Here is a 22,451-nt window from a genome sequence, read left to right as displayed (position 1 = left end):
TAGGTAAGAGTGTGCTATAGGCATTAGGGAAAACTGTTCAGAAAACTTTTCTTAGTTTTAAGAAAGATAGGCAGAAATAAAATGGAGGAGAAACATAGTAGAATTATACCTCGAAACTTAGTTGTGGGTAGTCGAGCATGTTTCCAAACCAGGACAGCGCTGAGTTCATAAAGGACAACAAGGCTATGAAGGCAATCAGATTCACAGCGATGTTTGCCACCAGGGAGATGGATGCGGAGGCTCCCTGCGTTGCGGCTTCTAGGAGATTCCTTGAATCACTTTATCAAAAAATAGTAATCCCAGAATTACTGATGAGTTTTCTGCAGATGGATATCACATGTATGGGAATGGCCTAATCAAAGTTCATTTGGGTGGAGAGACCAGCTCTCAGGCCCATGTCTGAGTCAAAATACTCACCTGAATTCTATGAAATCATGGTGGCAGAGTGTAGGTGATGGGTATGTGTTATATTACTCTTTTCATATGGAGTCATTATAATATAAAAATTAAGAAAAGTTAAAACTTTAGGTTTTAAAAATTATCTCTAATTAAAAATAGCTATCAGAGAATATTTAGAAAATATTCATTATGTAAGAACTAACAGTTCAAGGAAGGTCTGAATATCCATAACCTCACTTAAGAAATGGAACGTGACTATCACCTTTGAGCCTCACCTTCCTGGCCCCCAGTGCTCTTTCTTAGTCTCATCTTCTTCTCTCTAACCTCAGAAGTACCTGGCTCCCTTAAAATTTTCTGATCATTCTCTATCTTTTCAATTTTCCTACTTGTCTGTATCCCTAAATAATATGCTGTGTAGGTTTACACATTTGCTAACTTTATAAGTGGAATCACACATATTTCATGTATACATTCAACAACTTGCTTTTCACCCATGGTTAGGACTTTCCCTATAATATGAACAAAGGATGAATATCAAAAACATGTTGGTTAATTCTGTGATTTCATGAAACACTCTTGAACATCCTAAATCCCTTAGTCTCTTCCACCTTTTTTTCTTTTCCACAGAGCCAAAGAAAATGAACAAATGAGGGGCTAAGGATTATTATATCACACTGTCTCTTCCCTATCTATATATATAAAAGCCTAAGCGACCGAAAGACTGAACAACCGGTTGCTATGATGCGAACTGTCCACCAAGGGGCAGATGCTCAATGCAAGTGCTGCCCCCTGGTTGTCAGTGTGCTCCCACAGCCAACCTCCTGCAGCCGGCCAACCTCCCAAAGTCCCTCCCCCTGGCCTGCTGCCCCGATGGTCCCTGATTGCCGGCCAGGCCTAGGGACCCCACCCGTGCATGAATTTGTGCACCAGGCCTCTAGTTATATAATAAACTTCTAGAAGTGATTATCCCATGGCTTTCCAATGGTCTTAAGCTCAATGAACACCATACTATATTTAAAGTGAAATATCTACATTTAACAGTCAAGGAATTGTACTGACATTCAGGTGTTTAGAAAGATTTTCCTCCAGTGTGAAAACAAGATTTTTTTGGGTGAAGTCTAAATAGCCACTGGGAAATTAAATTTGTTTTACTACCGTAATTCACTGTGCTCTCTGATGATCACCTTGAATTTGGACCTCCCTCCCGCTCTGGGTGTGTAGTGATGAACTAGATGAACGTGTTCCACTTACCCAGTTTCCATTTTCATGGCGTTCTTGAGGGTTATTTTAGGTGTTTCTGTCTCAGGCCAAAAGAGTTTAGCAACAGCCAGTGATGCGGGTGCTGACATAACTGAAGCCGTCAACAAATGGGTGGGTGAAACCTGTGATTTCAGGAGAAAAAAGGCCAACTTAGGTATAGCTCTTCTGTTGTGTTCAGAATAAAGGTCCCAAAAGTCTTCCAAGGGAAAAGATGGGCAGGAATTGATTCTATGTCAGAAAACAATATTTCTTTGGAGGCTTGGGAGAGCTTACTTAGCCAAATCAGCATCACCTTGAGAGTCAGAGGGAGAAGAGAGGAATTTGTGTGGATTAATCACATCTTTGAGGAGAAGTACAAACAACTCAGATCATTTCAGAAGAGGATTAATCTTGCACTGTAGGAACTTTCAAAGAAGCTCCTCCACCTCTCTGTTGTGCTTTTGAATGTTCAAAGCCCATTCATTATGTCATCAATTTAGATAGGGGCTACCTGTGGGGTACAGGCATGGATGTACCCCTCCCCATCTTTACTCTGCTATCCTGAAATCCTTTGAGTCTTTACATAATATTAATTTACCTAGAATCCCTTTAATCTGTAAACTATTTCTGTTTTCCTCACTGCTGGTCTACTTAAACTCTTTCCCCTTTCCTCCCTGTCACCCTAATTGTTTCTGCATTCTCACTTATAGTTTCAGAATTCTAGAATCAGCACCTCTCTCTCTACTCCCAACTGGAGATCTGGTCAAACTGCTATTCCTGAGGTTTCCTTGCTCCTTTTCTTCTTCCCTCTTTTTATTGACTGGCTTTCCAAGGCCCAGATGTAGTCCTGGAATGAAACACATCTGTCTTGTGAGAATTCCTAATCACTGGTTCACACAGCTGGTGTGTTATTCCATTTCTCCAATACGGGTTCCATCTATGTACAGCTCTGTGCACCAGTTATCATAACGTTCTCCAGCCCCATACCATAGGCCACCAGCTCTCAACTGGGCTGTACATTGGAATCTGGGGAGTTTAAAAATAATGTTGATTCCTGGGTCTCATCCCAAGAGATTCAGGTTTAATTACTCTGGGTTATGGGTTTGGGCATGAGGGCTTCTAAAAGCTCCTTGGTGATTCTAATGTATGGTAAGGTTTGAGAAACTGCTCTAGGCCAGAGGTCAGACAGCATTTTCTGTAAAGGGCGATGGAGTAAACAATTTTGGCCTTGGGGGCCACAACTATTCAATGCTATAGCATGAAAGCTGCTGTACAGAAATGAATGGGAGTAGCTGGTTGCTAATAAAACTCCAATTTTATTAGAAAAAAAGGGAGTGATCTAGATTTGGCTCATGAGCCCTAGTTCGCTGACCCTGGTCTAGATCGCCTCTGCTAATGTCATAATAGTTTAATTTTTAATCTAATTTAAATTTTCAGCAAAAGTAACCTCATAATATGATTTCATTCTATTATGGGTGGATATAATTCACATTTAGGTGACAAGGAAATGAAAGTGAAACCCCCAAAAGGTCACTCCATTCAAATGCCAAAGGAATTGTGACCAACTATACAGCAAAAAGGATACTCTTTTGGTCTCCTTATCCAGCAGCAATGGGGAAAAGAAAAGAAAAGAAATGATAATAGCAAAGAAAGATGAGTTGTATTTCCATATGTCAATCCCCAAATATTCTTACCCCGAAAGAAATGTATGCGCCCAAGACACTTCCGGCAATGGTAGCGTACCCAGCGGTCATAACTGCGTGGAGTTCGGACTTGGTGATGTACGGTAAGTACGGTCGGACCAGCAGTGGGGACTCTGACTGGAAAGAAAGTGTGACCAGATTAAACATTCCCTTTGAAATTTTGGGACTTTATGGCAACCTACTGACATTTCTGTTCTCTAAATGCAGTATTTCTAAGAGCGGACCTCAGACCAGCTCTATCAGCAGCACGTGGGAACTTTGTAGACATGCTGAATCAGAGGCTCTGGGGGTGGGGCCAGCACCCCGTTTTAATAAGGCTTCCAGGTGCTCCGGTGCATGCTGAGTTTGAGGACCCCCACCATAGGTGTCTGGCTTATTTGGACTCTAGGGCAGTGCACTTACAGGATAGAGTCATGTGTTGTTTGCAAAGCTTGCAAGGCCAATTCACCTAAGGCCCCCACCTAGCCTAGGACTGAATTCTGCTGGCTATGTACGCTTTTCAATGGTGGGAACATCATTGGCCAAATAACTCTACCCAGTGGCCTGGCCTTGTGATTCCAGAGCTTCTGTAACTTCCCATCTTCCAGCTTCATGCGACAGACTCTAAGTCACTTTGCTAATACCACAGGGAAATAGAAACACAAGTATAAAAAAAAATACCAACAATAACAAGGACAGGGGCCCACAGGCCCTTTTCTCATTGAGAATCAGAGACACCCCTCTTCCTCTTGGGCGGAAAGGAATTGGAGAGGGTGTAGTTGTAAAGGCTTGAGTCCCATTAAGGAGAGCCAGTGCCTGCAGCGTGGGGCTCTCCATAAATAATAGCTGTACTTTTAGCATATTAAGTACCAAATTGAGCACCACAGAAGCATGTGTGCAATTTTACAATTTTCCCCTCATTATTTCTAATTGTTTGAAAAGATTGAATGTGTTGAGCTCCAATTTATGGACTAAATTGAAACTCAGTACATGAGTCCTCTTACCCTGCAGGTAGGAGTAATCAACTCAAGATGGTGCCCTAATTAGTCCTGAGAGAGTTTATGACTATAATTATAATAATTTCAATTCCTACGGAAGGAATATGGGCCCCGCTCTAAAGACTCTGTTCCCAGCTAGCAAGCTGGGCTTACCAATAAGGCCCAGTCTGCCTGGAGCAGTTGTAAGCCTAGGATTTGGGCCGTGTGCTTTCCTGGCTGACTTGATTTTCACTTCAAATCCAGTTTCCTGGGGCAGCCCTGACAGCAAGCATTCATACTGGGTTTCTGTGGTGTGTGATGCCATTCTGCCTGGAGCTACGTATCTGAATGATGAGATGATCATTACCATTTATTACGTGTCCACCCCTCAGGAATGCTGCTGTTTTGAGGGATATCTGTTGGCACTTTTTTTTTTTTTCTTTCTTAAAGGGACGTCAAGCAAAGAGACACTTTGCCTGATGGGTGAGAGATGAAAATGCTTTTGTTCATCAACATTTTTCTGCAGGCTCAGCAAAGATAGTGTTGGCCAGTTCAGAAAAGGGAGAATGAGCTCGAGTATTCATACAGCTGCCTGGTTGTTGGTTGAAAGCCTTTCTTGGTCTCCTTCATTACCACAAGCACTATACTAGGGATGCCTGGGCACGTTAGCAGCTTCGAGATGCATGGTGAGTTCCCTTCGAGGGGATGAGCTGCTAGCCTAAGAAGGGTGAGCCAGAGACCTCACCAGTTCAAAAACTCAGAAAAGATGTACTGAGAAGCTGTACACAAGAAGCCCGATGTTTTTGGTAAATGAGTCAGTCTTTCTTCCTGTCCATGAACGTTCAAGAACCGAAATACTATATTAGTGCACCCAGACTCTTGGAATGGATTTCAACTCCTCCTCCCCATCTTGCTCTCATTTTTTCCCCTCTTTCTCTGGAATCCTGGACATTGTCAATACTGACTGTCTTCTATTTTGACACCCTTCCCCTTGCACTGAAAGAAATAACATAGTTCTTTTAAAATCCCACTTTCTGGGAAGAGTATCCATTTGAGCAGATGTTTTGTTTTATTTTTTAACATTACAACTTACCTGTCCGACAAATATATTGCCAGCAGCAACTACAGATTCAATAGGAGATGATCCCATAGTAACTAGCATTATCCATCCAACCTAAATGGGAAAAGTCAATGAAGAACTATTTGTATATACACAAAATGTCAGAGTAGGGATAAGAATCTTTAAGCTGGAGCAAAATGCTGTGACCTTCAATTGTGGGCATGTGAGTATATCATATCTAGTCCAGAGCAGGCTGATCAAATCCTCCTGTTTGACTCATAAGTCTGAGTCACTGTATATACTTTGAACATTATACAAATGAATTTCTGTTGAAATAGTGTAAACAGTCATGCTGGCTTTACTGTGTTCCAAGCACTGTGTTAAACTTTTTGTCCGAATAATGCATTTAATCCTCATAATAACCCTTTGAGGGAGGTCCCATAATTATACCCATTTTATTTATTTTAATTTTATTTTTTTGTTAATCCTCACCTAAGGGTATTTTTTCCTTTATTTCTTTAGAGAGAGCAGAATGGACAGAGAGAGGGGGATGGAGAGAAACAGAAGAAATCGATGTGAGGGAGACACACTGATTGGTTGCTTCCTCCACGTGCCCAGACCGCAGAGCTGGGGATCAAACCTGCAACCCAGGTACATGCCCTTGACTTGGAATCAAACCTGCACCACACCAGCCAGGGCAATGCCCATTTTATAGAAGGGGAAACCAAGGCACAGTCAGTTTAGTTGTTTTGTGAAAGATCACCCAGCTACTAAGTAGTGGCATGTAGTTGAGTTTGGGCCTTTCCTACTTAACTGAAATGAACATAGCTTATGGTCCAGTTTTTGTACTGGTCCTTCCAACCAGAGCCTGTGGGGCCACCTCAGGATGAGGACTTCCAATTGCATTTTCTCTCCTTTCTGTTTAGACACAGTAATTCTGAATGTTTAAATTGACAAGCAGATAATTATGGGCCCTGGCTCTCTTGTTGAAATTCTGAATCTGCTGGTATTCATCTGGTTCGTTTTCTCTCTCTCTCTCTCTCCTTCTCCCTCCCCCTCCCTCCCTCTCTCCCTTTTGCCCTTGATCCATTTTATTTATTTACAAAAATAAAAGGCAGGCCTGACTATGCCAAGGCCCTGTATGTACTGCTTCACTCTCATGTGCATTCAAGCTCTGTTAAAAATTTCCCACTTTTTAAAATCAAACATATGAGTGAAGGACTGACAGTTGCTGAGGCAGCAGGAAGGAGATAAACTTTTCATATTTAAAGCAAACATTGTGTGCTTACAAAACTCCCCTAGAAGCGAAAAGCAGCTTTGCCTTCCTCCTTCTTGCGTTGATTCTCTAGCAGCCCCTAGACTTTTGTGACCTCCTTACATAGACCTACTCTGTGTAAGGTGCCGGGTGGGCAGCCAGGATGAAGGAACAATGTTGCTTTCCCCGGCAGGTGTCTGACCTGATGGCATCAAGTCTTTGACTTAAAGAAGTAATGGCTAATAGAAGTCCCTGAGATAACATCCTCTCCATGGAAACATGTGGGATTTGGGGCATTTCAATCAAATAATATGGGTGGTGGTGGATCTTGGTACAAAGAGAAAAATACTTGGAAAAACCCGGATAAAAGGCCGCTAAGACTTTGTCCCTGAAATAATCCAGTTCTACACCTGTCACCCAATCCCTGCCAGTCCAGGTACCTTTCTAACGATCCACTGCATCAGTCCGAGGTAGTAGAGCATGGACATGACAGTGCTGAAGAAGATCACGATGGGGAGGATCTGGGTGGGTGGAGATGAAAGTGATCACGGGTTAATGTTGGCCCTCCTGGTGTTAGTAGGTTTCAGATCCGTCTCCTTTCTGCCTCCCTCTGAGGCGTCATAACAATAGTAGGAACTCCTCTCGAACAAAACAACACTTTTATTGGGCAGCTTCCCCATGGACTGTCTCTTATTCTAATTTGTTCCGGGTAAGCTTGAGTATATTTCATAGGAAAATTGACATTTTTCCCCTCTGCTACAATGAGCTCTTCTTACTTTAGTTTCTCTGAGAAGGAATGAAGTTTGAGAGGAATTTGTAATAACTAGATCAACAAACTGAAGGTGCTACTGGGAGATATACTTACTCTGATATTTAGCAGACATGGGTGCCACCACTCACTAGTAGTGGAGATCAAGTGTGAGCAACCTTAGATCCTTATTCATAGTGGCTGCACAGATCTGCTACAGCGTGGTAAGTGCTTACACACTGTGCCTTCTATAGAGTAAGCACTCGTTCATTTAGCTTTGAAGGTAATAAGTATTTTACTTCTAGATTTTTGAATCGCTGAAATGATCAAACTTGGGAAACTAGGTAACATCTGTGCTAACAAAATATTGTCTTTTTTCTGGATCCTATTTTCCTGATGCTCTTTTGGGTGCCCTCAGTGCAACCTGTGTGTCTACAGGGAGCAGCTTGTACCCCGCGGAGATCACGCAGAGCTGTGGTCTACGACCTCCGCACCCCTACCCCACCGCACCCCTTCAAGCCCTCTGCTCCCCAGCTAAATGGCTGGAGATAAGCCTCCACCAGAGGCACAGAATGGCTGAAGACAGTTTGTACAAGATCTAATTTAGAAAAATCTATTAATAATATATATTAAAAGACATTCTGTGCCATTCTTGAGAGCTCACTCATGTCCTTTTATTGGCTTTAATGGGAAGGCAGAGCCCTTCTGAAAGCCTCAGGGAGCTGGAGGGGCTCATCTCTCCAGTGTTTCCACAGGGATTCTGCTTCGGTGGACAGGATAGATGTTGCTGCCCCCGGAGAACAAGATCTGAAGACACTCAGACAGTCTGGACAGCAAATTTCATCTTCCCTGTGGCTTTATTTTTCCCAGTTCTGAATTAAATTCATGATATGAGCACACTTCCATCTCAATTTATAAACACTTGACCTTTTCAAGATGGCTTAGTTATCTCAGCACCAAAGCATCAAATCAACAGTTTAAAAAATCAGCAGTTTCTAAAGGTTCACCGTTAACAGTTGGCCTAACCGATGTTGGGGTTCTTTGGAGGTAAATTGGGAGTCACTAAGTGAGCAAACAATTTAGAAGTGTAGGAACAATAACATACCACAAAAGAATAAAGTGGAATGAAAAGCCACATGCATCTTTCCGGCTCATCAAGAAGGATTTATAGGGATTCCCCCAAAGAAGGTGAGCTTCCTGGGCTTGTGGGAGTCTTGGGAGGGAACCTATTAGGCCTGGCCATGGGGCCAGCTGGCCTTTCTCTTATAGAATAACATCCCTCTTTTGGTTGGGAGAAGGCCCTGCCTCCAGGCGTGCATAGGCAAAGGCTGTGCTCAAGGAAAGATGGGAGAGATTTAGCATGGGGACGGTTCCAGAAGATGAGGTTGATGTGGGTAACCAGCTGTTCTGGTTTGCTTGGGACTGAAGGGTTTCCCGAGCACAGAGCTGTCACCGATCCTGGACCTGGAACCATTAGTGGCCTCTTCACTGCCAGGTACCTAATGTCCTTTTCCCTGAAATCCCAGGTACTTTTACCCCATATGATTTTCATAAGTATCTCAGGCATTCTACAAGCCCACTCCCGAAAGGATTCTTTTAATATTTCCAACTTCCTCTAGATGTTCCCCTTAATGCTATGGTTACAAAGTAAAATGTTTGCAGTCCACTGACTTCAGATATCATTGTTAATGAAAAAGGGCAACAATATGCTGTACACCTACAACTTATACCTGGTTTGTGGTGGGTTAGGTTCTATCTGAACGACTACACAGACTGAGAAGTTATTGAAAAGAAAGTGGCTACATAGAAAAGGAGCTTGGCTTTACCTTGAATGCAAAGAAGTGGTCTGTGTATTTCTCACCAAAGACAAAGGAAGCACCGGCATTTGTGAACTCCAAGAATGTCTGAGTTGAAGAAAGGAAAAGAGAAGGTCATTACAACCAATGAAGTGGCGGTTACAATGCACAGGACCTACCAGGCTCTGCAGAGGTGGGGGCCCAGCACGCTTGTTGGATTTGGTGGATAGACTTGGAAAGTTAATTTCCCAGCTTCCCCCACTTCTCCAGTGGATAGCATGGAAGTGTATTTTGTTGTTGTTAATCCTCACCTGAGGATATTTTTCCATTGGTTTTTAGGGAAGTTGGAAGAGAGAGAGAAAGACAGAGAGGAACACATCGATTGGTTGCCTCCTGCACAAGCCCCGACCAGGGCCTGGGCCGAGGAGGAGCCTGCAACCAAGGTACATGCCCTTGACCAGAATTGAACCCAGGACCCTTTGGTCCACAGGCCAGTGCTCTATCCACTGAGCCAAACCAGCTAGGGATGGAAGTGTATTTTTGAACTCTACATGCATACAGATTTCCTGTCATTTCCAGAATGCTCAAGAATGAGTCAGGTGTGGTAAATTGTTCCAGCAAGTCACAAATGGCACATAGATGGCACTAGTTACCTCTAGATGCAAAGAAAGCCTGTTTCTTCTCTATCTGTGGAACTATTTTAAAAATGTGAAACCCTTTGGGCAGAATAAAGGGGGCAATCAGGATAGGGTGTGAGGTAGTAGATGATATGGATAAGGGACACCCATACTATTAATAAACTAGACAGATGTTAATATGCTACATAAGCCAAATTATTTGTCTAACTCATGCTACAGAATTAAAATTTGGGTCAACTAATGCAGACAAATAAACCTATTTCTGACATGTCTTGAAAATTATATCCAAATGTTAAAAAGCATTCTAAAAGCAAGGTGTTCATTTGAATCCAACTTACCTGAACTTGTTTGCCCAACCAATCAAAGGCTATATATCCAGGCTTAGTCCTTAGTATTAAGAGTCCAAGAAGAAACTGTAACCCAATTCCCCAAAAGACAGGCCTCCAGTAAACCTATGCGGAAAGATGAAGAGATATTACTCATTAGAAAATGAATACTAAACTCAGCATCAATGCCCATAGGATCACTATTTCCTTGGAAGCTTCTCTCACGAGAGCAACCTATTACTGGCTTTCTGTGGAGGCCAAAGTGGTCCTGAGAAGAGAATCCCTTGATAGAATCAGACCTAAACATCTCAGGATTGCATCCTCTCTTCCTAATCCTCAGTTTGAAGGCTTCCATCCTGGGAGAGTATGTAACTATTATGTCATGCTAAATTAACTTAGACACAAGAGTAGGCTTAGAAGGGTCATTAAAGGAGGAAGGACCTGGCCTTCCTACCATGCTGTTCATATTAGATATGTGCCATTACTTCCCCTGCCTGGAAAATGGAAAGGCAGAACATGACTTCTCTGTGTGCCCAAGGTTTGTTGATCTGCCAATTTGTAAGTGAATTAAGTGAAATTCCACCCTGTTGAGGGGCTCTCATTTCACTGTAAAAGGCACCAATTAACTCTAATGCAGACCCAGAGAGTACAGCGGTAATGGACAATCATCTGCTTTCATTTTTGGTGCAGAGACGAGTGGCTTGCAAAGAACTATGGGATTGGAGGCATAGAACACAGTGGAGACGTTCACCAGAACATGGCAAAGAAGTGGAATCATATTAGGTGACTTTTTTTATTTCTTTGGTCACTCTTTCAGCCAGTAAAATCTTCCAGAGTTGGCCCATATGAGTCATATGCAAAAGCTTCAATGTCTCAGAATTCTTGCCCATTTAATGCGTTACAAGCAAGAAGGAGAATTGAATTCCATAAGAACAAAACAGTTCAAGGACAAAGTTTTGGGGTAAAACAGCCTAAATTTCAAATGGAAATTTGATAAAATGCGGAATTCAATGGTAGACTATTAGATTATTTGCTGGTCTGGGGAAATCTGGATAAAAATGGATGAGTTTTCTTTGTATGTGTATTTCACAGGGGAAGATGGGGTACGTGAGTAGCGATTGGACTTGACAGGAGAGAACATCTCACTGGTTGTGTAACTGAAAAATCTCTGGAAGTGAAAAATGAGAGAGCAACTGTACAATGAAAGTTCGGGGAGAAGGGTGCCCTAGCCACTTAAAATATAAGAGTAAGGTGAGATAAATATTGAATAACAGTTCAATTCGCTCACACTCGTTAATCTGAGCAATTTACTCATGAGGGGAAAGAAGGGAAAAGAAACAAACAAAAAAGATCGCTTTTGTACTTACTTTGGTTGGGTATTTGGAAAATAGAAATAGCAGGATAATGTATACGATGAGCCCCCCGAAGGACACCAGCTGCTGCTGGCCCAGCTTGGCAGTGTCAAAGATCAGCCAGAAAATAACCCCCAGGATCAGCGAGCTCCAAATCACCCTAAGAGAACCAGCACAGAGGCATTGGCATCATGTTCTGTGCTAACTTGAAAATCTCAATCAGGCTAAACCACCAAACAAAAACAAGAGCAACACACCCTGGCACCAGAAGTAGTGCTTCTAGACATTGCACCAGATCCTTTCTGGTTGTGGCTATAAAGGCAAATAGCCAAAATATTAAGCAACCTGTCTCCCTCACTCCACAAGTCTTATGGCTCTTTGCCGGTTCAAGGATCTATAAAGGGGTCAGAGAGGAGAAAGCATGTTTGGAGAGGGAAGTCTAGTGATTTCTTTGAGAGATCTCCTGGGAGTCCTCACCTCTGTTTTGGGAGATGGCTGAGGCGATACCTTTGAAGGGAGAACTTGAAATGTGTTCTCTGCGGTGGAGGGAACTTACCCAAGCCTTAGAGAGCTAGGTTTAGCCTGGGTTATGACTCTCTGGGGAATCTGGCAGGTATGACAAGTCTGACTCATGACTTGGGTGGCAGAGCCAGAAAGGGTGCTGTGTTGGTATTGCACAATCCTGGTTTATTAGGCCAAGGATATGTGACATTTCCTAGTAGATCCTACATGGGCCATGCCGCAGAAAACTGGTTCTGGATCCTACCCAGTAGGGTCACTTGGAGGGAGAGGAGGTCCCACAGACAGAGGCTGGGGGGAGAGCCCTGAGTGGTCACCTGCAGGACACAGGGTCCTATAGGAAAAAGTTGGCTGTAGGAATTTATAGGATTTTTCTCCCAAGGAGGCCAGAGCAGGAAGCCACCTTCCCAAGTAGAATCAACCCATATACTGGACACCATTTTTTCATTCAGTAGCATTTGAAATTAAGGCAGTTTATAGGGACATTTGAACACATCTCAAATGAGTCATTGTCTTATCTAAGCTTTGATTTACTATTTGTAAAATGAAGGTATTTTAACAGATACCCCCTAGGATACTTCTAGCTGCAATATCCCATAAATGAGGAAGCAATTTCAGAACAAACTTTTGAAACAGTGTTGGAAAAACTAACACCCCTCTCAACTGTAATAAGAGAACCAACTGCATTTACCACTTCAGCCAGAACCAATGGCTGTCCAGAAGTCTTCTGCCAGGAGATAGGAACTCATCAATTTGATGTTCATATTTGGCCATAAAGTGATCCCAGATCACAAAGAAGATGGCAACCACGGTGATAACGAAAAGAGGAAGGGCTCTGTGAAAATTCAGCACACAGGCTGCAATCACCATGGCCAGGTAGCCTGTCCAGGAAGCAAAGGCAGACAGTGAACATCATCAACACTGGCTGGAGACCAGCCTCCAGCGCTGATCTGGCTCAGTCAAGGGCAGGTTCAGTGAACAAACCACTGAACACAAGAGTGCTCCTCATATTCTTGATATGGCTATTGTCTCCTCTGATGATAAGTCCCTAACAATCTCACCATGAATGCCACGAGACCAGGGTCCTAGATCTTTTTTCCTTATGTAACCTTCTGAGTTCTTAAATCTTGATGCTTGGTCATCTGGTCTCCCACTTAGTACTAACCACCTTTTTCTGGTATCCATCCAGACTCAGAAGGTGAACTTCTGCCAGAGAAAATCCAGGTGTTGGAGCAACCACTGGCAAAAAGACATTGATTCACCTAGTTTGCAGCTCAGATTTTGCCTAAGCTTGAGCAGGAAAATTGCTAAGTGCCACAGAGTTTCTAAAGGAAAGTGGTGGAGGTGGTAATCAAGGTGGCTGGGGTTTTTTTTTTTTGGAAAGGAGATTCTAGAATAAGAACAACAAGGTTTCCCATTAACGGTCAGCAAACAGTTTTGTTTGCAAGGTAAATTTGGCCTGCCACTTGTTTTTGCAGGTAGCAAGTACAGTTGTATTTGTATATTTGTATTTGTATTCTATAAATAAAGTCACCTGGGAACACAGCCAGGCATGTCTGTTTGCTTTTGTACTATGAAGGCAGAGATGTGTGGTTTTGATGTATGGCCTGTAAAATACTACCTGGCCCAGTTCAGAGGAAACTTACAACCCTGCTCTTCCCTGTTCAGGCTGTGTGAGCACCAGCAAAACCACTGCCCTTGAGGGTGCAGCATTCTTGGATTAATATCTATAGACTTGGGCAGTAGATTTCCTGTTTTATAGATAGAGGTATTCTTTAAATGGGTGGAGCCCTCTGCTCTGGAGGGAGTGAAAACCAGAAACCTGCTCTTCTGTGTACATTGACCCTTGAACAACACAGGTTTGAACTGCGTGGGTCCACTTATCTACGGATTTTAAGAAATAAATTGTAAATGTAGTTTCTTTTCTTTAAGGATCTTAATAACATTTTTTTCCTCTAGCTTACAGTATGTAATACATATAACACACAAATATGTTAATCAACTCTTTATGTTATCGGTAAGGCCTGGGTTCATCAGTAGGCTATTAGTACAGTTTCTGAGGAGTCAAAAGTTAGATGTGGATTTTTTGACTGTGTGGTGGAGGATGAGGAGTGTTCGTGCCCTGAACCCCTGCATTGTTCAAGGGTCAACTGTAAAAGGTAGAAAAAATGCACACAAAAATAAAAGAAAAACAAACACAAAACAAAACATTTTTTTTTTTTTTTTTTTTTAAAGAAGGGTATACTGTAGACAGTTACGGCTCTGCCTTCTGGCAAGAGGAATGGGCTAAAGCATCCATTGCTTACTTTTCCTCCTGCAAGTAGAGTCCTACCTGTGATTACCTTATTTTCCAGTTACTTGGATTTGGGTTGACCCACTTTCAAATACACATCACAATAACAAAGGCCACAGAGTAGGTGACAAATTAACTAAGTTAACCGGACAGGGAGCCTATCTGGATAGGTGCCCCAAGCTGAGGCCTGCAATTCAGGGCCTCCTGGATTTGCTTCTCTGGATGATTCATGAGGTCCATGGGGAAGGAAGGATTTACTTCCTTTCCACAGAAAGCTCAGCATAATATTTGGGGGACCCTCAAAGAGAGACACTGATAGCCCATCTCCTTTTGTTATTTACCTGCTAATAAGATGCCCCAGATGATATACCGAATGGTGGTTCTGTGTTTTCTACGAAAATCACAAACTGCATCATACTTCCTTGCCAGACACCTGCAACAACACAAAAACAAAATGGCAGGCAGAAGTAAATGCCAAGAAATGAAGTAAACCCGTATGCTACAGCTAGATGAGCCTTTGTAAATAAAGCAAGTAAACAAACAAATTTGAGAAGCGTATGTTCTACAAAATGGAAATGGGAAACTCATTTTATGGTAGGCTAAACTCAGCCATGGCTTGGATCCACCTTTGCTGAATGGATGTGCCAAGCACTGAAAACATGTTCCTGGAAATACAGCGGGGGAGATTGATAACTAACCAAAAGCTGAAAATAATACATAGGATGAGACTGTTTCTCCCTGGACCCTGAGGGCCTCCAATAGCTTTTAAGCCACCATTATTAAATGTTGATAAAAAAAAAATCCAATGAACTTTCATCTCTTTATTTCCACAAAGTTTGAGTAATGTGGTGGTTCCCTGTCCTCGCTCACTACACCTGGTAGTGGGAAGCTGACAGGCTTCATTGAGTGCTTGAAATGTAAAGCAGGATTCTGTGGATTTGAGAGCTTTAACCAGTAGGTTGTTATGCAGCTTCCTCAGAAAGTTCTACAATTGTTGGTGTGTCTTTGTTTCTGTTCAGGGCTTTGTTGCGGGTGGTGGGTAGTGTGTGAGCAACGTGTGCATGTGATCACTTCTCGTGACCACCAGTGAGTGAGATTGGAGAGGCCACAGGGCTGGACCCACAACAACTGTCCTCTGCTTCTCCTGGACTGCTGCTGGTCCCTCCACAGCTGCTCTGAAGCCTGGCTTCCCTGCAGGTGCCTCTTTCCTCAACGCCACATCGGATGGAGGCCTCTCCTCCCACCTGAGGGCGGGCAGAAGGAATTTACTCACACGTGTAACCATTGCCACTTCCAGGCCATTGGATAGCATTTCTAAAACAAGCACTTCTTGTCCATGTAGAAGATCCCAATTTCCAGGACCTCAAAGGACACAGCTTCCTGCTGAGACATCTCTCCCCTTGGTTGGTGCCTCTAGTTCTCTTCCTTCCAGCAGTAATGCCCACATATCCAAGCCTCAGCCCCCTTCAAGTTTCAGGGCACAGCTCAAGTTCTTGCTTCTACAAAGCCTTCTTGTATATGCTTAGACAGAGGCATTCTCCTGCACTTTGCCCTACTGTCTTTTTTTTATTGTGTTTCTTATGAAGCCTTGATCTGACTGACCTCCTGGAGAAGAGAGTCCTATGGTGGCAGCATCTTGGACATTAGGCATTTGTTACATTACTGGGTAAATGAAATGGGGGTGCATATTGCTTCTCTGGAGCAGTATTTTACAGCTGTGGGTGGGAACCCATTAGTGGGTTGTGAATGTTAACCATCACTAAAAGCAATAGGACATGTCAGAGTGGATCACCTTTAGTGATGACAGCTATTATTTCATGAGACTTCTGTCATTATGTATGTGTGTGAATGTGTGCACTGAGAATTAGAAACACTATTCTAGAAAATGTTGAGGTAAGAGAAGTGCAGTAAAGACTAAGTTTTTACATCTAACTGAGGATAATGTATTAAATGTGGATATAGTGTTAAAAAGTAGCAGTGGTGGGGGGGCAACATTTCATAGGGACACATCCATCTACTTTAGGTTGGATTTATCAGATTTTTTTTAATTGCAGGGAATGTGTGTAGTCCATTAAAGCAATCTGACACTGCATAAAATAAAGTAGCTAGAAATAGATGCTTCTGCCATTTGGTTATCTGGGCTGAGCCACTTCCAACAACCCCATGGTTGTTTCTGTCCCATTAACATTTGTGAAACCTGAGTTATCTGACCATCCTGGAGACTCTCAGCTCCCGGGGTCAGAGAGTCATGAAGTGCAAGGAGGGATGGAACGAAGCTCAGGTTTCTCAGGTGGTAAATATTTCTTGATGGGGTATATGTGACAAGATCTTTCAATCCTAATTCTGAACAACTCCAGAGATATCCTCTGATACATAAAAGCTAAGTTCCTCAGAGACTTAGGAATTTAAATTAACTTTAAATTGGAATTTAGAAAATCGACAACTATTTGAGTCTTATATGATAGAGTACCAGATAATCTTGGACTAGGAATCAGAGGCTGAAATTGTAAGTTAGCTTTGTTCCTCTCTAGTTGACTAACCTTGAGTAAGTCACTTCTCTGAGCTTCATTTCCTGGCCTCCCCCGCCCCGCGCGCCAAAAAAAAGATAATACAATTTGCCTCTCCTACCTCACAGGGTGATAAAGACTTGGAATACCTTCAGGATACCTCAAAGGAATAACAAGTAGATTGGGTTTTGAGAAACCAATTGCTTATTGATTAACATTGAGAAGACGAATTAATTACTTTTGTGTGGACTGGAGCGATTAGTTGGTAATTTACACCTATAATTAAAAGACCATCCTGGATATTCAGATATTCAGCTTCTAGGACATCAGCAACTTAAATTTTTCACATTGATTATCGTAGAACTCCATTAATTTTTCTGAAAATGGTAGGAAATAGGATTGGTGGTGGTGGTGATCATCTCTAATAATAAATGTTAAAAAATTAGGTGAGGATAAACAAAAGAGTGCCCTGGCCAGTGTGGCTCAGTTGGTTGGACATCGTCCAATGCACCCAAAACGTCGCTGGTTCGATTCCCAGTCAGGGCACATGCTCTAGTTTTGGCCTTGCTCCCCAGTAGGGGGTGTGCAGGAGGCAGCTGATTGATGTTTCTTTCTCACATAGATGTTTCTCTCTCCCTCTCTCTCTAAATCAATAAAAACATATCCCCCCCCCCCCCCAAAAAAAAACCCACAAAGGAGCAAAACCATTTGTTTAGGAGGTAGGTGTGGTTATTTCTATGGTTTAAGCCTGTACCCATTTGGATGCATCTCTTGATCATCCTCCTCATCTTCTTTGCTTCTTAGAGACTCCTGCTCAATGGCGACCTGCTCTTCACCCTAGAAATCAAACATTGGAACAGAGATGCTATAAAGAAAATCTTAGGCATAATGGACCCTTTCTGGACTGTTGCCTACAATCAATCCAAAGGCAGCAAACACTTCTTCTTTATGGACTATGCACCTATCCCACAACTTTCTTTGCTTCCCCTTCTCCTGCCCCACCCCTGTTTATAGCCAATGTAAATTCTTTTAAAACAACTTACATCTTTCTTTCCAAATTCATTGTATAAAAGAGCCCCCTTGGCCTCAGGATGGTGCTAATGTTGTCTTGTCCATCTAGCTCTGCTGGTAGTGGTTTGGTCTGGGTGCCCCAGGACCCGGTCCTTTTTTGGGCTGGCACATGGCTCAATAAACCCTTTCTTTCAGAAAATCTGTTTGCCACAAAGATCTTTGTTTAACAGTTTTATATTCTACTAGAGGCCCAGTGAATGAAATTCGTGCACTGGTAGGGTCCCTAGCGGCTGCTGGCCTGGTACTCCCTCCCTTTCCCTGGCAGGCCCCGCCCCCCTGGTCGAACTCCTGGAGGAACTCCTGGTTGAGGGGACAATTTGCATACTATACTTTTATTATGTAGGATGGGTTTGGACAAGTATTTAATAGCATGTATCAACCATCATAAACAGTCATTTCACTGCCTTAAAAATCCTGTTCCTATTCATTCTCCCTCCCCTCTTGGCAACCACTGATCTTTTCACTGTCTCCATAGTTTCCCTTTTCCAGAATGTCATAGAATTGGAATCATACACTATGTAGCCATTTCAGATTGGCCTCTTACACTTTGTGATATGCACTTAATGTTCCCCCATGTCTTTTCATGGCTTGACAACTCATTTGTTTTTAGTGCTGAAGAATATTTTATTGTCTGGATGGACCACAATTCATTGAACCATTCACCCACTGAAAGACATGTTGGTTGTTTCCAAGTTTTGGTGATTATGAAGCTGCTATAAACATCCATATGCAGGTTTTATGTAGACAGAAGTCTTGTTTTCTCTTTTTTTTTCTTGAATAATATTTAGTGAAATGAACACTTTTTATAATATAGTAAATAAAATAGACAGTAATAATATGTATAGCATGATCTCAATTAGGTAACATATGCATGTGGATGTATATAGTATTTGCCTTATTACAAGATTTTCCTTAAAATGGAAATGCTTTTGTTTAGGCCATGCACTGATTTTTTTCTGAAATTACAGGTCACTTTTTTTTTGTTTTCCAAATTTTGCTGCAATAATTTTCCTTAATTCAAACAAGTTATTCTTTTTATCATGAGAATAACTATCCCCCAAGAAATGGCTCCTAGGTGGCAAATACTATAGAGCCAGAATTACTAAAAAGAACAACAAAAAAGGATGTCTGACAGGGAGAATTTGCTCACTTTTAATAGCAGAAGGCTTTCTTCAAATGAGATCCTACTCAGATCCAATATATAAGAGAAAGAGAAGTGGCATTGTGATGGAGCGCCTCGGACTGCTATGTAACTTAGGTGTCATTGAGGAGCCCCAGGGCTTGATGGACACAGTTTTAGAACCATCTCTTAGAATCTTTCTTGTCTGCCTCCTTTACCTTTACCTTAAAATTAAAATGCTTTTGTTTAAGCCCATGCTTTCTGCACAGGATGGAGCTTGAAACCTGTAGTAGTGACATGTCAGAGAAAGCCTGGGTACTCGCCCCATCAGAGCATTCTGAGGACAGGTATGTAAACAAGACCTTTATTTGGGCACGAATGTTTTCTTCATTTCTTGGTTTTACACACTCTAATTATCTCTTAACTCATTCCTCTGAGTGCCAGCTGAGCACCATGCTTTCTGTCCCCATAGCTCTCAGGTGCCTGTCACATAGTGGTTACCAAGGTAACAGACTCACTCACCAATCTCGGGCCATACCTGTTTGGCATTTACATGTTTGCTGTTTTGCACAACTCTATTCCTTATGGAGTTGTTTCCTGATGTGTTCTGGTTTTCATTAATGTCTTCTTCATTCTAAAAACAAAGTACAGTTTGCAAAAATAAAATTTCAGAGCCAAACAAATATATGTTCTTTCAATGAGTGGTGCCTAGAAAACTTTATTTTCTTTTTATTAAAATTGGAATGAGATTGGTTAATAAGATTATATAGGTTTCAAGTGTATATTTCTATGATACATGATCTTCATATTGCATTGTGTGCCCACCACCCAAAGTCAAACCATCTCCCATCACCATATATTTGATAGCCTTTACCCTTTCCTACTCCCTCCATCCCCTACCCTCTGATAACCACTTCACTGTTGTCTGAGTGTATATGTTTTTGTTTGTTTGTTTTTCTTATTTGTTCATTTGTTGCTTTCAGTTTTACATCCCACACATAGTGAAATCATATGGTTCTTAACTTTTTCTTTCTGACTTACTTTGCTTGGCATGATATTCTCAAGGTCCATCCATGTTGTCACAAATGGCAATATTTCATCTTTTCTTATGTCTGAGTGTATTCCATTGTATATATGTACCACATCTTTATCCAATCATCTATCAAAGGACACTTGGGTTGTTTCTATGTCTTGGCCATTGTGAATAATGTTACAATGAATGTAGAGATACATATGTTTTTGTGAATAAATGTTTTCAAATTTTTTGGGTAGATACCCAGAAGAGGGGTTGCTGGGTCATCTGGTAACTCTATTCTTAATTTTTTGAGGAGCCTCCATGCTGTTTTCCGTAGTGGCTGTACCAGTTTACATTCCCACCTCCTTTTTCTCTGCAGCCTCTGTAATACAGCGCATACATAAAATCTAACTTCCAGCACACACATGACTTATGCATAAGTCTTGTTGCCAAAATGCTCTTTTGTGTTAGCTGTTTATATCTTACTTTAGCATAATTCCTTGTGCTTAGCAGACACTAACAATTATTTGTTACATTAATAAGCCACAGTGATTTTAATGTTGCACTAACTGGTACAGCAATGTAGTATCTCTTGGTATTTCCTATCAAACCTGATAGGTGTGCAGGGACAATATATATAATAAAAAAAATGACAAAATATTGCTAATTGCTGAAGCTGGCTGATGTGTACTTAGGGACTCATTTTACTATTCTTACTTTCATGGATGCTGAAATTTTCTTTAATAAAACATTAAAAATAAAATCCAACAGGAATTGGTAGAAAAATGGGACACAGGTAACAGAGGGGGCTGATCCTCAGGGTCCCTAATTACAAGTGTGACCCTGGGCAGGTCATATCTTTGTAAGCCTCAGTCCACCCATGTATACAACACAGTTTCCGACTTGGTGTTCTCATGGTTCCTTCCAGAATCCTGACATTTTCCGGTTCCATGAGGAACTTCAGCTTCTCGATGCTGATTATTCCTGCCACCTGGTGGCAGAATCTGAAGCTTCCTTGTGAAACACAAGGGTGGAGCCTGCCTTTTCAGAGTTAAAAAAAAGAGTAAGGGGTGTGTGTGGGGGGGGGGGAGGGGACGGAGGGAGTGGTGGTGTATGAGGTGGGGGTGCAGAGTGGGCATGAATGATGACAAGGTACCTCTGAATGTATTTTGTAACATGTAATGGGGTTGTTTTACCCCCAGTAGAGTGCACACCTTAGCTTTTTAGCATTTTCAGGAAGAAAAATGCATCCTATTGGAGGATTTCCAACAGAAATAATGGGAGTGTTGTGTGGGTGTTGATTGGTGCCTGAAAAATATCCCTTAAAACACATGCTTCTCAGCTTCTTTTCAAATTGGAGTTGTGAGGCTGTAATAGGTGGCTCATAATTACTTCTGAGCCCATTGTTTTCCCCCCCATCTATTTAGCAATTCAGATTACTAGCAGTTTAGTAGTCTCCTGGACTCCTACAATCCTGACTGTGTTCTAAGTGCAAACCTGTCACTCCACAGAATAGTTACAACACAGTGTGTGTGTGTGTGTGTGAGCTTTTCTAAACAGTTTGCAGCACGACACTTCTAATTTCTCCAATCAACTGCGGGAATCCTGAGGGTGATGACTCTGGATAGAGCCCCCTCTGAAGGGCAGATCCGTGACCAAGGAGTACATGTGCCTGGGCTTTTCTCTTCGACTTGGCATTCTCCATGCTGCTGCAGCAACAGCGGGTGTTACGGGGAGTATAGATGGACAGAGACCTTTTTATTGATTTCTTCTTTTTACTCAGTTTCTAAACCATATTATAACTTCTAGAATATAGGAAATTATTGAAATCATTCCCTCCCCCTAATCTAGTTGTGATTTTAGCTGAACACATGGCCTCCCAGAATAAAGGCTACATTTCCTAGAGTCCCATTTCACTAGATTCTGGCCAAGGAAATGTAAGTACAGGAGGTCCTCGGGTTACGTCGGAGATCCGTTCCTACAGCGCGACGTAACTCGATTTTCCCGTAAGTCGGAACCCACCTACATAAGCACATCACTCACATGGAGCACACACACAGCAGTAATGAAGTGAAACAGTAAAAAAATTAAAAAGATAACAATTCCTGACCTTTACTTGTGGTGAATAAATAATAAAAAACATAAAACACATATGTACACACGTTGAAATGACGGAACTTTTTTTTTTTTAATAAATAAATGGGAGATGGCCACGTAACCACGAAACAACATATGTCGAGTCCGACGTAACCCGAGGACTATCTGTAGAAGTGGCAGATACTCTTTGTCCCCTTGATCTTTTCTTCTGTCCTGCTGCCTGGTGTGTGGATGGTTCCATCTGGACCAAGAATACAAGGGCCCATTCTAGTGATAGCAGAGTGATGAGTTGGGGTGGGGAGGAACTTGGGTCCCTGAGAGCCTTGAGCAGTGCTCCCACCCCAGCTCTGTATTACC

At 42.1% G+C, this 22,451-nt stretch overlaps 1 protein-coding gene across 2 annotated transcripts in view; it reads right to left on the bottom strand.

Moving 5' to 3' along the window:
* The window catches only part of SLC28A3 (solute carrier family 28 member 3), a 54,468-nt gene that overhangs the window by 9,937 nt on the left and 22,080 nt on the right, over positions 1-22,451 (bottom strand). Inside the window, exons 2-13 of one of the 2 annotated variants that reach the window (XM_070431422.1) lie at positions 19,521-19,616; positions 17,546-17,628; positions 14,626-14,717; positions 12,683-12,872; positions 11,488-11,632; positions 10,133-10,246; positions 9,187-9,264; positions 7,053-7,133; positions 5,391-5,471; positions 3,333-3,458; positions 1,651-1,781; positions 110-278 (exon numbers count right to left, since the gene is read on the bottom strand). In XM_070431422.1, coding sequence (XP_070287523.1) covers positions 110-278; positions 1,651-1,781; positions 3,333-3,458; positions 5,391-5,471; positions 7,053-7,133; positions 9,187-9,264; positions 10,133-10,246; positions 11,488-11,632; positions 12,683-12,872; positions 14,626-14,717; positions 17,546-17,628; positions 19,521-19,616 — 1,386 coding nt within the window. The remainder of the gene's footprint in view (positions 1-109; positions 279-1,650; positions 1,782-3,332; positions 3,459-5,390; positions 5,472-7,052; positions 7,134-9,186; positions 9,265-10,132; positions 10,247-11,487; positions 11,633-12,682; positions 12,873-14,625; positions 14,718-17,545; positions 17,629-19,520; positions 19,617-22,451) is intronic. The other variant, XM_070431423.1, reaches the window with a different exon arrangement.

The sequence above is a fragment of the Myotis yumanensis genome, unplaced genomic scaffold (genome assembly GCF_028538775.1).
Source record: "Myotis yumanensis isolate MYYU_CA2020_CCGP unplaced genomic scaffold, mMyoYum1.0.hap1 SCAF_12, whole genome shotgun sequence".
NCBI classification, from domain to species: Eukaryota; Metazoa; Chordata; class Mammalia; order Chiroptera; family Vespertilionidae; genus Myotis; species Myotis yumanensis.
The sequence above is the reverse complement of the archived record's forward strand: the minus strand, read 5'-3'. Positions and strand labels throughout refer to the sequence as shown.